At 42.9% G+C, this 15,242-nt stretch overlaps 1 protein-coding gene across 10 annotated transcripts in view; it reads right to left on the bottom strand.

Moving 5' to 3' along the window:
- cdk19 (cyclin-dependent kinase 19) overlaps positions 1-15,242 on the bottom strand; it is a 70,871-nt gene that overhangs the window by 54,050 nt on the left and 1,579 nt on the right. For 8 of the 10 annotated variants that reach the window (XR_007194412.1, XR_007194411.1, XR_007194415.1 and 5 more), the window contains exons 1-2: positions 14,397-14,656; positions 9,360-9,435 (exon numbers count right to left, since the gene is read on the bottom strand). Coding sequence is in view for 3 of the 10 variants with exons in the window: in XM_048250958.1 (XP_048106915.1) it covers positions 9,360-9,435; positions 14,397-14,524 (204 nt within the window). In the remaining 7 variants the exon portion in view is untranslated. Of the gene's footprint in view, positions 1-9,359; positions 9,436-9,529; positions 9,591-14,396; positions 14,657-15,242 lie in introns of those variants that run through there. The other 2 variants (XM_048250960.1, XM_048250959.1) reach the window with 2 other exon arrangements.

Raw genomic sequence — 15,242 nt, 5'->3', positions numbered from 1 at the left:
CTTAACATTACATTAGGACATTATTGCCATTAAACACTTTTACAAAAGTATAGGCCTAGCCTACAGTTAACACTTAATGACCTATCAAATGTCGGCGACTTAAGTGTGTGATTAGATAAATAGGCACTGGCAGATGCAATAGGTAAATAGATATCTTTGCGTGTTAGCACAAGCAGTAGCCTGTAGGCCAATAAAGGCAAGCGTGTTTGCCACTTACATTACACTTCAAACTGCTGCAAGTGCATCAAGAAAGGTCCTGCCTTAGACCATGTTAATGGCCAATTGTAGACTAAGATTTGGGGGTGGCCAATCGAATCTCAAGGGTGGCCTGTGCCACCCGGAGCCACCCCTCTGACTCTGAGGGGGGGCATTTACATTGAGTTGTGAAGACCAATACCCTTTTTTAAATGACAAAACAGCTTTGGCGTGTGTAACAGCTTAGAAAGGTCAGAATTGCCAATAAATCTTGTAGGGGCTGTTTGGGGCATATCTCTGTTCCTGAGATAGTTTCGATCCTCAAAAGGTCAGAATTGCTAAGAATCTTGTAGGGGCTGTTTTTAAAGAGTAGAGATTTTCTGTGCTGTAGGGGGTGAGACAAGGTACTCATGTTTTGCATGATATCTCAGCACCCAAAGTTGTTATAAATCCATAGTAGCACATATATTATCATCTAATGTTGTGATAGACCTTTGTATGAACGTGTGTTCTATAGATATAACCTATTGAACTTCCATTTGCTATTTATGGCCTGTAGGCCTCATTGACCTGAGCTAATGCAAGTCAGAAAGGGGAAGATTCTATTGGGGAAAGGTTCCAGTGGGGGCTGGCTTAGAAGCAAAGAGGGGGAGTGAGGATGTTTTAATGCAGTGGTTCCCAAATGGGGGTATGCGTACCCCTGGGGGTACGTGAAATTTTAACCCTTCGAAGCCGATTGATGCAAAGTGCGTCAAAAACACCCTTTCTTCTCTGTTACATTGATCCGCAACTGTTCATAGCAGCGAGAAGCCTTTATCCTCTGACAGAGCAGAAGTGGGGCTTTCCAACGAGACCACGCACTTGTCTGTACGTTAAAGTATGAAGATTAAAAAAAAAACATGAAATTAAATCATATTTACAGTCTCTGCTTTCACCTGCACACCCCTTACTCTCGTTTGAATTACTCGCGGACCTGTCATCGGATAGATATGCCACGCATGTCAGATGAAAGAGGAGACAGAGCTATCATTTGATACCAAGTACATCCTTCTGGGTTATAAAACAGACGAAGTGACAGCAAAATAATAACTTCATATAGCTCGACTTACCTCACGTTTTCTCTGTTTTTGTGGCAAAGCATGTTTATAATCCAACGCTATTGAGTGTTTCTCTATAGCAAAGAATGTTCATAATTCAAATTTATTTTGTTCATGGCAATGCAGTAAAAAGTTGTAGAGCATCATGAGTGCAGACAGGCACACACATAAACAGGTCAGATCAGTTCGTGTTACAAGTATGGAGCGCAGAAAGGTCATTTTTAATCACTAATTAATGTATAACATGATTACAGTCAAACACAAAGGGAACAGGCACAATTGGGTAACTAATTCTAGTGTCGAATAAACAGTGACAGGTTACTAGCTAACCTTTAAAATGTAGCAAGTAGGTTACGTGCAGATCTTTTCATCACAGTCATTAACAAGGCTTGGCTGCGTGCACAGGACAGAAAATGGAGATTGTGGTCATTATTATTGTAGGCTATAGACTACCTCCTTTATTCCTTGAATGAAAATTCAGGTTATTCAGTCGTCCCCCTCACTTTTGATAAGGAAAAAAGCCTTATAGGTATGCCAAATAAATAATAACCTATAGGTTTACGCTAGGCTATGTAAAACTCCCCATTAACAGCATCACGTCACTAACCACAGCTAAAACTGCACTCTGCAACTCTGTTGGATATCTGAAGCCAGTTTGTCTACTTAGATACTGTAAATCCTCAAATTATGGCCGGGGTCTTAAGACAAACTACAGGCCTTTAGGGGCAGGATTGTATTCCAGACAGCCCTTTATTTCTTATGCGAGTTTTATTTTGAGACATGCGTTTCTTGGAGCGGCATACTGGTAGGCCTTCAAAAGCATGACATTTTCAGTTTAGTTTGATATTTAATTTACTTGCTAGATCCCTTTGATACCAATGTTCATTTAACTCTGGGACCCTGGTCCCAGGGATGGATTACTGCACGGGCCTACCGGGCTCCAGGCCCAGGGGCCCAAGGTGTCAGGAAGCCCAAGCCTTTGCATGGAATCATTGCCTCAATATTAACACATCAAGATGTAGGCTATGAATCTGCCGCCCCCCCGAAAAAAAAACCCTTCGGATCTACACGATTCACGTGAATGACATATTTTGATTCAAAAACGGTGATTTTCGCCGAAAGGTGACTAGTTTGCAGGTATGGAAGCACAGAGCTCAGTGGTGAACTGACTAACTAGGCCTAGATCCACATGCCCTAATAACATGTCTGATCAATCTACTCTGACAGCATTACAGGTAGCCCAACATTTGTAAATCCAGGAGAAGACCTCTCATTGTCCCATTATTACCCAGACGTTAGCATGTTCACTATAATATTGGTTGAAGCACTTGCTACTTCATTCACAGAGATAAAATCGTTATTCAGTTGGCCCTCGAGACAAGCCATGCTACTACCCATCCAGACAATATGGCTGATCTGATAATGGGTCTCAGGCTGCTAATTAAATTGTAAATGATGACCATGCTTCCTGGACAAACCATCCAGGAGTGGGAGCTCATCATTGTGTCCATGGCAACAGAGTGCAGACAATAATCAGGCAGTGTTCTGATCAAACCAATGGCCAATGATATACAGGCATTGGATCAAACACAACCAAACTATGCAGGGTCACCGGGTCCACAAAGAAAGGGAGGGAGAGGGAGAGAGAGAGAGAGAGGGAGAGGGAGAGAGGGGGGAGAGGGAGAGGGAGAGGGAGGGGGAGATGAGAGAGAGAGGGAGAGAGGGAGAGGGAGAGAGAGGGAGATAGGGAGAGGGTACAGTCATGTCCACACAGGTCTGGTGAACTTGAGTAAACAAAACCCAGATGCTTTGCATTTTCAGACCTCAGTGCTCTGCTCCCTGACCATGTCCATTAATCCACAAACATATTGATTTTACAGCCAGTGGAAATGTAAAGCCACATGACTTCACGCTCTTACGTTAGACTGCATTCAGCCAGTACTCTTACAGTTCAGAGCTTAATATGAAGACAAGCATTTCACTATACAATGTGCAGTATATTATTAAGCATAGTCTTTTACTCTTTCACAAGGTGCATGCGCGATCGGTCATATTTTGCACACTCTCTAGGCTATGCCTTTAAGAGAAGGGAATGGGTAAAGGAGCCAACTCCTGAAGCACAGAAAAGGGGACAAGGCAGGGACAGAAATGTCAGAGCTCTGGAGAGTGCCCCTGAGAGGCCCAGACCGCTGGCCCAGCGTGGACCCTCACCTGGCAACAGCCCAAACCACGGGCTACGTCTTAGTGAGAGCACGGAAAAAAAACAAGAACCAACACATCCTGATCCTATTAGCGTCAGTCGCAAACAACCTGAGCAGTGTGATGCTTGCCAAGTTGTCTGTTAAATAAGTCGGACAAACTCACAACCAATAACGACAACAATTAAAAAAAAAAAAACAATGACACCATTGTGACACCAACCAGTGACACCATTTACCAGTGGCAACAAAACAATCCCATGGGTTTGTTGTGCACAGGGATTCAGACAGGCGAGCTTACAATCAAAGGAAATCAGTATGAAGCCAGAGTCAGTAAAACAGCCATAGCAGTGCAAGCCCAAAGTTGGACCCCTCTGGTGAGACAGTGCACGCTGCTTCAACAAACATGATTGTTAGTCACTGAATTCCCTGAGAAACAAAACAAAAAAAAGACACAAGAGCCTTGAATCTGAAGAATGACTGGATTCATCAACAATCTGGCATGGATTAACTGAAGCCCTGCAGACACAGCACACAGGAACTAGCAGACCAGGAGGAAGCAAGTGGAGGCAAGCACGACAATGACTCCAATGGATTTCAATGGTTGATATTTACAGGCCTTTCACAATGATCTATTATAAGTGCACCAAAAACAATTGGCCCCTGGGTACTTAAAAAGGGACAAACAAGGTCCACCTGCTCAACTCAAACGGCCACAGCTGCATTAAAAAACAGAGCTGGCTGTGCAGCATGAGGTCTCTGTACAGAACTTCAAATTGACCAAAAACGGTGGAGAATTACAGCTTCAAAACCCAACAATTCTCCTAGTAATGTTAAGGAGCGGCCTGGCACCACTAGTACTGAAGACAGTAAAGACTTGCCAGGTACATTAGACCATATAGCTACAAAACCCTAAAACCTTAAGTGAAGTAATGTTAGGGAGGTACGTTGCACAAACTAGCCTATTATGACACTAGGACATGGAAATTAACATACAATACTGTTATTCAGACTAAATGAATCCTAGACTGTGTCATAAAGGGGAGTACAATTGCCTCACGGGTGCAAAGTGCAACTCATTACGTGATAATAAGATGGCTGGAGATGATTTCTTGTGCTAATCTCAACTAAAAGCACTGGATTGCTGGACTGTCATGACATTAACCAGATCTGAGAAGGGAAACTGCCAACTTCAAGGGTTTGGGAAAGGTTGGGCAACACAACCCCAGAGACCTGTTCTGCTAGGCTATTGTCCACAAAGGCCCTTACACAACAGCATAGGCTCTGAGCAAACAAAGCTCACAAATGGAAGCATTTAGCTCCCAATGTTGCGGTGAAAGTGTTTCGCTCTGAGTGCTAGGCTCTTCGCTGACCTCAAGAAGCCACAGTAGTCCATCTGGGTCAGGGTGCACTCCATGTCATGTGGGCCAGTGTCCAGTGTCCAGTGTGTGTGTGTGTGTGTGTGTGCGTGTAGCCTCAATCATTGAGGCGGATTTACCTGGGGAATTAAGGAGTGAAACACACGGAGGTCTCTGGCGCTCAGCTTCTCAGCCGTCCTGAGCCTGTGTTACACAATGACTTCTCATGGGAGGGTTTATGAAGACACCCACAGCGGGTACAGATTTCCACAAGCACAACTTGCTTTTATCTCAAATGTCCCATAAATGTGTGATCAAAGCACAAAAACAAATGCAGAAGCAACTGCAATGAACATGTGTTTTCTCTCTCTCTCTCTCTCTCTCCCTCTGGAGGAAGTGATAGGATCCACACTTACTCAAACCCAGATCTTGAACTTCATCGTAAACTGCAGAAGCTCACTGTTGGCAAGTCTGGGCGAACCTCATAAAAGCATTTTCACGGGTTGTGTGCAGAAAGGCCTGCAAATGAGCTCTCGCCAATAGCCACCGATGATGAATGACCCCACGAGTCATAAATGTTGCTTTTCAAAATGTGTGAAGAGCCATCTCTCTGGCTGGTAGAGCCCGCTGCAGTCACACTCCACCATCTGTCACGTCAAACTATTCGCACATGGCAGCAGGAGAGCTTTAGTGAATCAGCTCTCCACTGCATGCCAAAAAAGCCCAAAAACCCTTGGACTCTCTCTCACTCACTCACTCGTGCGCACACACAGACAGACACACACACACACACACACACACACACACACAGGGATGTAGAGGAACACAAAGAGGCCATTGTTTGAGCCAAGCAAAGCCGTTCAAGGGGGTGCAAACCCATTTCGGTGGTGCCTTTCTTGCTCTGTCAGCGGCGTCTTGTTTGGATTTCTCCACTCGGGGTAGCGATGAGAGGCCCTCACAGCTTCGCACTGCCACAGCTGAAACAGCACAGCTCCGCCAGTCTACAGCCCACATGAACTTCTCCCCACTTCTGGGCTTTTAACACAAACATTAATGTGCATGAGGCAACAGCATAACAGCCATTAGCCCTGGAGTATCACTAATGGCATGCCAAATAGAACCGTTCTGCTTATAAGTTCTATCAACTAGTAGGAAGTCTGCTGATCCAACGTCAAACTTGGCACTGCACGTACCCGTGCCTGTAGCAAGACGCCTGTCAAGTTTGAAATCAATCGGACAAACGGTTCGAGAGATATGCAAACAACAGACAAACAGACAGACGGACGTTCCAGACAGACGGACGTTCCAGACAGACGTTCCTGTAATTTATAGATAGATGACCGTTATGCCTTGGGGATTTCTAAGCATTTCAAAGCGGCGGTATTTCACATTTGAGGCATTACATCTCCCAAACAGGGAGATGTAATGCCTGTTTTAATATATTCTGTTTTGAGAATATCTTTAACTATATGCAGTTTGCTTTTGATGCTGAAGCTTGCATAGTATAGGGCACTCATGCTGTGTGCAACTCACGAAAAACTAAAATGAAAAATATATATAGTATATTATTATCAATCAATCTTTATTTACAGTAGATTGCATTATTGGAATACCTGGTGCTTCACAAAACATGCATTGCATTGGGAAGTTCTAGGAGTCAAATGTGCATGATTTTATGGTGTGGCACTGAATCAGTGACACGTGAAGGTTTCCAGAAGCCTAATGAATGAGCGAGATAAGATAAAAATGTGAGCAGGAGATACGATAAGCGCAGTGACACTCCCTTGTGCTCATCGGAGACCATGTAGCACGGACCTCATTCTGACAGAAGACAATGTTGTGTTATTTTGTGCTACCTGCATGACTAACCCATCTGTCTGCCCTGAGGGCCTGGGCTGTCTTATCTGATGACTCTGACAAGGCCAGCTTTGGATTCTGCATACTCTTGCGTACAAAGATGGGAGTGGAGAACAATAGCAAACACAACAAACAAATCGACCAAGAATAAGGAAAAAGTGGCAACACATCTCTAGGCAACAACACCCATTAAAGTATAAACAGGGTGTTGTTTTTAAGATGTGTTGATGCCTTCCTGAATGTTGCCAGGCGAGCGGCCACACTGCTCTGGTGATGGAGGGCCCAGAGGACCAACCGGTGCACAGGGAACGGTGTTGACTACGTACCAACATGATCACCAAAGTCAAACTCAAAGGCAAGCAAGGGCTATTACATGCTTTCCCGACAACTCTGGGAAACCAAATAAAAGCTATACAGACTAAATTTGTTTGCTGAACCAATGTTCCAGAAAGCCATCATTATGGCGGGTGATATAAACCAAAAATAATAAAAAAAAGATTTAGTGTCTCATGATTAAAAGCGCTCGTCCCTGTTTGTTTACAAAAAGAACAAACTGGAAAGAGCATAAGTCTGTACAGTTGACTCATGTTTCAACGTCATATAAAGCCATGAAAGCCCAGTCTGCCGCACCACAACTCAATTTTATGTGCAAGTTTGGTTCCATGGTCAATCCCAACATTTAAGACCAAAGCTTCTCAGCTTATTGCCTTATGACTTTTACTAGACTGTTCCTGGAAATAAGAAAAAATAGGGCCCAATTCAAATTGCCCTCTTACAGCATGTACACTACACATAATCCTCTATTGTAAGACTTGATGCAGCTACACACAAATGGGTTCTATACCACAGTGCAAATAGACATACTGACCCTAAAATGACGGGATGTTTTTCTCTACAAAGGTTCTGCTACTTTTAGCACTTTGAGATTTCTTGAAAGTGCGTTACAAATCAAATGTATTATTATTATTTTAATTATTATTGTTATTATTATTAGGCTACTTTCTGTGCAGTAAATCAGATGAAGGCTGTGGTGTGCCTTGAAGCTTTGAGTGCCCGCGTCTGCAATACTGTGTGTGTGTGCGTCTGTCTGTGTGTGTGTGTGTGTGCGTCTGTGTGTGTGTGTGTCTGTGTTTGTTTGTGTTGTAAAGTCTGCGCTGTTAATATCAGCAGCGGCATAGGCCCACAAAGGTGGTTGAGTACACAACTTTTAAAAACTGTTAAACAGTAACACATGTTCTGCATAGTACAATATGTCTGGTCCTGTCCTCTACACTTTTCAGAACAAAAGTCATGCCCCAGGTGACCGGAAAGTCGGCGATCCTCTGTGCAGGTTTCTGGAAAAGACTACAACACACAGCTCTCCTACTGTGACTCGTGCTTCTCGACTTTATTACCGAAAGACACAAAAGCGTGTTCCTCGTCTTATCCTACCAACTCTGCATAAACGTGTGTGCATACACGACAACAAATGTGCCCTGCAAATGTGCATGTCTCTTGTGTGTTTTTGGGCTGCCCCCCCCCCGCTTTCCAGAACCTTCCACCAATCAGCAGAGGGGAGCACTGGACCACAGCCCCCTCTGCGCCAGATTCACTGGAGAATGTTGCCGAGGCACAAGCCTCTGGGTCTAGGGCAGGACAAAACACAACAGCATTTTTACCGTCTCTCCTGTGACGCTTATCCACACTCGCGTTACACCAAACACAGCAGTCCGAGCCAACTGTTTTTAATCTGTATCGTATACACATATACACATGGAGAATATTAAAATGTTTTGCTTGGATCCACTGCAATCCAAAAACGGAACAAAGAATTAGTTAATGAATGCAAAGCAGGTTGTACAGTAAGAGCTGTAGCTATTTGCCAATAGCACTAATACACTGCAGTTCAAACAGGATACGATAACATACACCTGCATGAAACAACCTTGTAGCATAAAAGATACTTTTGGTAGTCCTTTGTGTGAGTGTGTCTGTGTCTGTGTCTGTGTATGGTGTGTGTGTGTGTGTATGGCATGTGTGTGTGTGTGTGTGTGTGTGTGTGTATGGCATGTGTGTGTGTGTGTGTGTGTGTGTGTGTGTGTGTGTCTGTTTACTTTCCACTAAGGTCTATTTGACTTCCTAACAAGAATGACACTTACTTATGCAGGCCTCTATCTTGATGTTGAGTCTTGTGATTATGCCACCAGACCATACATTGTTTCCCATACAGTGTTTCCCATACATTGACTTATTTGTGGTGGCCCACCACAATATCAACATTGACCACCACACAATGATTTTCCAGGTTGTACTAAATTGTGCTTAAATCTGGTTAGCATCATAACCACACTGCGCTAAGTTGTTCTGCAATTCTGTGGGAAACACTGCAGACAATGCCAAACCATCACCACCCACATGCCAGTCCAATATTAATTGTCCCTGTAGTGACAAGACAGAGAAAGAACCCGAAACACCCAACAGGTGTGGCCCTTCTGAAACCACAAGCACACATGGCATTTGATCTGTGGAACGCCGGTTACACTTCTGTTCTGAAGAAGCATAGCTCCTTTGGCAGACTGGCCATGCAGGTCAGATACCTCATGTAATAAAACTCACACAAAGTAGTTGGATGATATTTTACTAAAGGACTAAAAAAAATGGCTTTGTGAACTTACCGCTATCTCCCTGCAAGCAGACATCGATATTCCAGTGCCTTCAATTTGTTTCAGTGCATACTCCTTCTCATCATTCCTGCAAACAATAAAAAGTGTATGTGTTAATGCATCTGTCATTGGCAAATCAGAGTAGCTGGGTCAATCCAGATGAGTTTTGCGACAGGAATCACCTGTTAAGTCCAGTTGTCCATGATAGCTTCAGCGAAAGTTCTACTAGGAAGACTCGTAGTGTAGCTTACTCCTCCCATGCTTACACGGAGCCAATCTTAGCTTTGCCTACTTTTGGGAAAGCCCTGCAATCTGATCATTCACTCATTCAATCAGCGCTAGCCTATAGGAATTCAGTGGGCTCTTTAAATATGTACCCCCTAACACTGCTTCTGCTTCTCAGTACTCTGACTTTGACGTTCCCTCCACCTCCCCTCCAGCCACCTCTGCCAGCAGTCCACGTCCATCGGGCACGGTCTGCCTACCACATCATCTTCCTTCAGCCACCGCCACCAGTTGGTCCCCGTCTCGTTGTGGGGGGTAGGCTCCCCGCCCCTGCCTTCATCCGCCGGCGGGAGGCGAGATCGGCTCATCGCTGGGCCGGATCCGAGGCGGGCCCTCGCCAAAGACTGTTACCTATTCAGGACACCATCATGCTTGCATCCAAGCCGTTCCTTTACTAATTAAATTGTTAACTGATTCTATTCTGTCTACTGAGTCTTTCTGGTAGAACTTTATTTCTACATAGAATGCTACGAAGACAACATGAGCACGATGCCCATATGGAAACATACATCACAAAAACACCGGAGACACATTTTGAGATGTTAGTGTTAGTGTGTTCTCTCATGTTGTACTACCGCACTCTTTAACACTCATTTGGGGTCATCCATCTAACTTTGTTTGCTAGAGTTCCTTTACAGTTCCTTTAATCTCACTGCAGTCTTGAAACTGTGTTGCGTATTGCTGCGCAAGTGGTGGCCCCTCTCCCTGAGCCAGCCTCTATCTCAGGGCCAGTGCAAACGCCAGTAGCCAACCATCCAACCGAGCCCACTGCTGAACTCCCAACACACAACCACCAGGGCAGCTCCACCAGACGGACAAACAGACCCGCTGAGGGATGCTTACGTAGGCATTTGTGAAGGCTTTGCTTGAGTGGGAAAGGCTTTGATTTTGGACACACAGACAGTTGAAGTACTGCTTGACAGGACAGACAAGACAGACACAGTAGACTAGTGTTTGAGGCTGCTTCTATAAAGCACAGACATGGTTTGATTGTGGCTGCGTAACACTCAGAGATGCAAGTGAACGCAAAAAAGACAAAAAAAATTCCAGATGTGAAAAACTGCAAAGCGATGTTAGACTACTTTGCATTTCTCTGGCCTTACAAATTACAACTAACTAGACAGGGAGTGATGTGGGCAGTTCTTCACTTCAACATGAACCATCAGACCTGAAAAGACAATCAACGAGGCCAAAGAGAAACAGGAACATGAAGTCGCTTGACTTGTTGCTTGCCCACCTCCTCTCTCTCCCTTTCTTCCTTTATTTCGCTACAACCCTCCCCCTTCCCTTTCAGTGCACATGCAGATTCTTTTAGCGATATCTTGCATAATACACTGCTCAAAAAAATTAAAGGAACACTTACAATTTTTCACAAATGCTATAACACTTTTTTTGAAACCTTCCACCCTTACCTCTATTCTCAAACTACCGGTACATTCACAGAATGTCTGACAGTTCTTACAAAATAAAACAATCACCTCAAAGCTGTTACTTGTGCTTGGAAACCAAACAAAGTCAGTCATAGATATACATATCTATGGTCAGAGTACTGAAGTACTGATTCAATATGTGATTGAAGTGTTGCCTTCATTTTTTTGAGCAGTGTAGCTACCAGGGCTGTCTCTAGACTATAGGAGGCACTGGGCAAGAAATGTTGAATCAGATATGTTCCCTTTTACAAGCATAAAAAGCACATTTTCAACAACCCAATGTTGCATAAAACTGACGAAAATATTTGATAAGGACGTGCTCCTTGTTTGTATGTGTGTCCAAATATTAGCGACTCTTTAGAAACACCCCTGGGAAGCACTAACTATGAAGGCAACATTTATTACACTTGACACAGGCCTTCACATTTGACTACAGTAACAGAAGTGAATTAGAAAGTTCTGTCAGGGCTCCAGACATCCAGTGCTAAAAAGTACCGTCTATGGGCCCGCAGCATATCCCCTACTCTCCGCCCAGACATTGGCCTTCTCCTGTGTGTAACCCCCTCACAAATAATGTGTACCAACACCAAAAACAACAATTGAGGCAACAGTATAATGTCTATGGAGCTAAGATCTCATTGTGGTAGTTACAATTGATCTATTATGCACTCAGAGGTTGACAATACAGCACTTTTTGTCCTTGCAATTACTGTACATATTATGCAGGAAATGCTCTACTAGCAAAACAATGTTTAATCACTCGCCCCTTAATCTGATTATTTTCTCGTGCAAACAAAAGGCCACGGATTTCACAGTGTTTGTAGAAAGCGTGATGATGATGAGTAGGAGACTACAAATGTGGGAAGAGGCCAATGTGACATTAGGTCTACACAGTCACTCTTCTGCAATCAATGAAACCAGTGGTTATTTTACTGATTACCTGCTAAGATACAGAAAGAAAACATAACAAAGATATCTGTGTGTCTGACAACAAATGTGTGTATGGTTTATGCTAAGCTTTCATCTCATTCTCATTTCATCTCTGATTTCATCTTATAAATCAGACATCTATCATGGCCAAGATTCAGGTGTTGTTGCAATGGTGGCTTGTATATTACCTGGCCAAATGAGTTGACTCCAGCCTGTTTGACCTTGAAGCAATATTAGCTCAGGGAGAGCTGGTTGGAGTACAACTGAATTTGTATCTACCACTACACCTACTGTTTTTGTCGCCACAACATTTTGTTCTATTTGCACATGTTCTACTGAAGCGATTCCCACATGCCAAGCGGAACTGCAACTGTTTTTCCCGAATGGCCTTTCAGTACTTCCTTCGTATTTTTGGCCCTGTTTTGAAGTGGACCAAAGCATGGTGACCTTTGCCCTTCGGCTGTGCCTCCTTAACTCCACAGCACTGAATGGCCTGCCAACAGACATTGCAGGTTAACTGAGTGGACATTCACATCTAAAACCAACAATAAAACTCAAATGTGTTCTATTCTTGCTGATGGCTGGAAAACAGAAACAGAATGTTCCAGCCCAAATTACAGTTGGGTCACATGACCAAAGCATCAGCATCTCTCTGGAGGTTAAAAATGAGAAGGTCTACTAAAAGAAATATTCCTCCTGTGTGAGATAGAGATTATCCAAACACTGTGAACAGACAGAAATGACTGAGTGAGATAACTGTACCAGAAGATCATTATACTAACAGGTGTGAGCCAAGACTCTAAAATGTAAATCCAACAAGTTAATCAATCCCTGCTCCTGTTCTTTCCTTAGAACAAATACAAGCATTATAACCAATATATAACCGATCTGCACAACCAGTGTAACCAATCTGTTATTAAGAGTGAGTTTATAGTTCGGCCTTTGCATGCTTTATAAAGGGGTGAAAGAGCAGTGAAATGTGTGGTTTATCTGTACTGTATCTGTACTGTACTGTACATCTACTGTACATCATCTGTGGTTCATATCGGCTTGTTTTGCACCTGCAAAAAAATACATCACCTTATGCAATGTTTTAGTCCTACATGAAATGACCAACCAGGATACCATACTATCTCAAGTTTATCCAAACTATCTTTTAATAAGCTGTGAAGAGAAAGCAGCCCCACAAGCAAAGTTGAACAAGCCAGTTGGGGAAACAGCAAAAAGGTATTATTATATAGACATTTTATCGACTTAAAATATTAAGATGCAAACAATAGGTAGTTTATAAGTAAACACTACACAAACACAGCTTATGTTTTCACTGTGGTGTGCTCAAGTGTTCAAGTGTGCTCAAAATATGAATTGGATAACAAAACATTGTTTTCCGAGTTTATGGCAGATAGCCTACCTTGGGAAACATTATTTTGGAACCAGTGATACTCAATTCATAGATAAGGTTACTCAATGTAATGTCCTGTCCTATTGGATATGGTATTTTGGGAGCAATGACTGTGCAGGAGTAGCCTACATTGATCATTACTTCATTTCTCAAGGCTGCAATATCTTGCCTTACTGGAGAGAATACCTACAGGTTTGAGGTCTCAGTCACAACTTGTTTGCTACGCTTGCCACTAACCCTGCCAGGCACCAAACACCAGCCAGGCTGCATGCATGCTGCATCCTTCATAGAATGGTTCAACGGGATCTGTTGTATGTCAGCTACCACACATTAGTCTCCCAAGACCTTGCCAAGCTGACAGCTAGCCTAACATCGTCCACCACAGCATCAAGCTGACGTCGACTGCCCAACCAGAACATACATGCTGCCTACTTGTTTATGTTGCGTAGATATCGAATGACTTAGCATAGGCCGTTATGTCGTTATCTCGGGAAAACAAAGTTTCGTTATTTAAGATAATGACAAGCCAGTCGAGATCTCGTCAGGAAAAAGTCTGAGGTAAATGTAAACTAATGGCATCTTAGGGTTTCTATAGATTTAGTTATAGTCAAGTTCAATCACTGACTTAAGTTGCATATCGGGATTTCAACCATATGACAAAATAATTTTACAAATGTGCAACACTTATGAGTCGTTCATCTGAACGTATTGTGGTTAACTGTTAGTCTTGTTGTCCGCAACTGCCTACCTATAGTGCTGCATTTAAGCATCCTGTCCCTAAAGCGTCTGACAAAAAATAAACATCACAGTGTTGTTTGGGGGAGGACCGATGTGAGAGTGAGTGAGCGAGTGCGTAGCCTACATGAAAACAAAAACAGCCATGGGAAGCGAACAGGCCAATTCAAACAACTCCCTGCTCAATCTGCTAGGATATTACAAACGAGATGTTTACGAAAATGAAATGAAATTCAAACAAGGAGCAAGATATTTTATCTGTCTTACCCGTCTTTGCGTTTAGCTTTATAAACGTGCCCGTAGGTGCCTCGACCCACTTTGCAACCTTCATATTCGAACAGATCTTCCACCTTCTCTCGATCGGCCGCGAGCTTTGTTTTGAAGTCGTAATCCATTTTAACCCATAAATATATCTTAATTTACAATAAAATAAAATATTAATTATTACATGCATTAATTAAATAATCTGATCGTTTTATTCCCCCACCATTTCCTTGTTTGGGATTTTGGTCTGCTCCGCTTAATGTTCACTGGCTCGTTGACGTTTTTTATTGGCACGCATGGGTGTCTGGGAAAGAGAGTTTTTAACAACTCCAAAGTATACAATGTAGACGAAGGTACGGAGTTGATTAAACTACAATCCGCATATCGCGTTGCGGTTGCTGCACTTGCGTAGTCATACAGGGTTTGAAAAAAAAACGTGGACATCAATATTATGTTTTTATATACGATTCGAGGAAGGACTTCAGACCAAACTTTTAACAACTATCCCATCCTTGCGACTTTGATTTCGTTTGACCAAAACCAACATCGCTTGAACAAAAGGCATCGTTTGTCAAACAATAGCAGTGGCGCAATTATTCTAACAACTACGTTTTTTTTTTTTTAATTATTATTATATTAGATGCATGTGGGACCATTCTGCCAAATTGTAACGTTTTAGTTTCACTTTAATTCAAAGGTTACAACCCATTTAGGATTTCAGCTTTCAATTACCCTTACTTGGACAAGTAATTCTTCGCAAATCAGCATTCATGCGGGTTAAGATAATGTTATGTTTTCCTAGAAATGTTCCATGAACTGTAGTTTTAATAGTCGCACTATTCACTTATA

Source organism: Alosa alosa, chromosome 8 (assembly GCF_017589495.1).
Source record: "Alosa alosa isolate M-15738 ecotype Scorff River chromosome 8, AALO_Geno_1.1, whole genome shotgun sequence".
Taxonomy (NCBI): Eukaryota; Metazoa; Chordata; class Actinopteri; order Clupeiformes; family Clupeidae; genus Alosa; species Alosa alosa.
The sequence above is the reverse complement of the archived record's forward strand: the minus strand, read 5'-3'. Positions and strand labels throughout refer to the sequence as shown.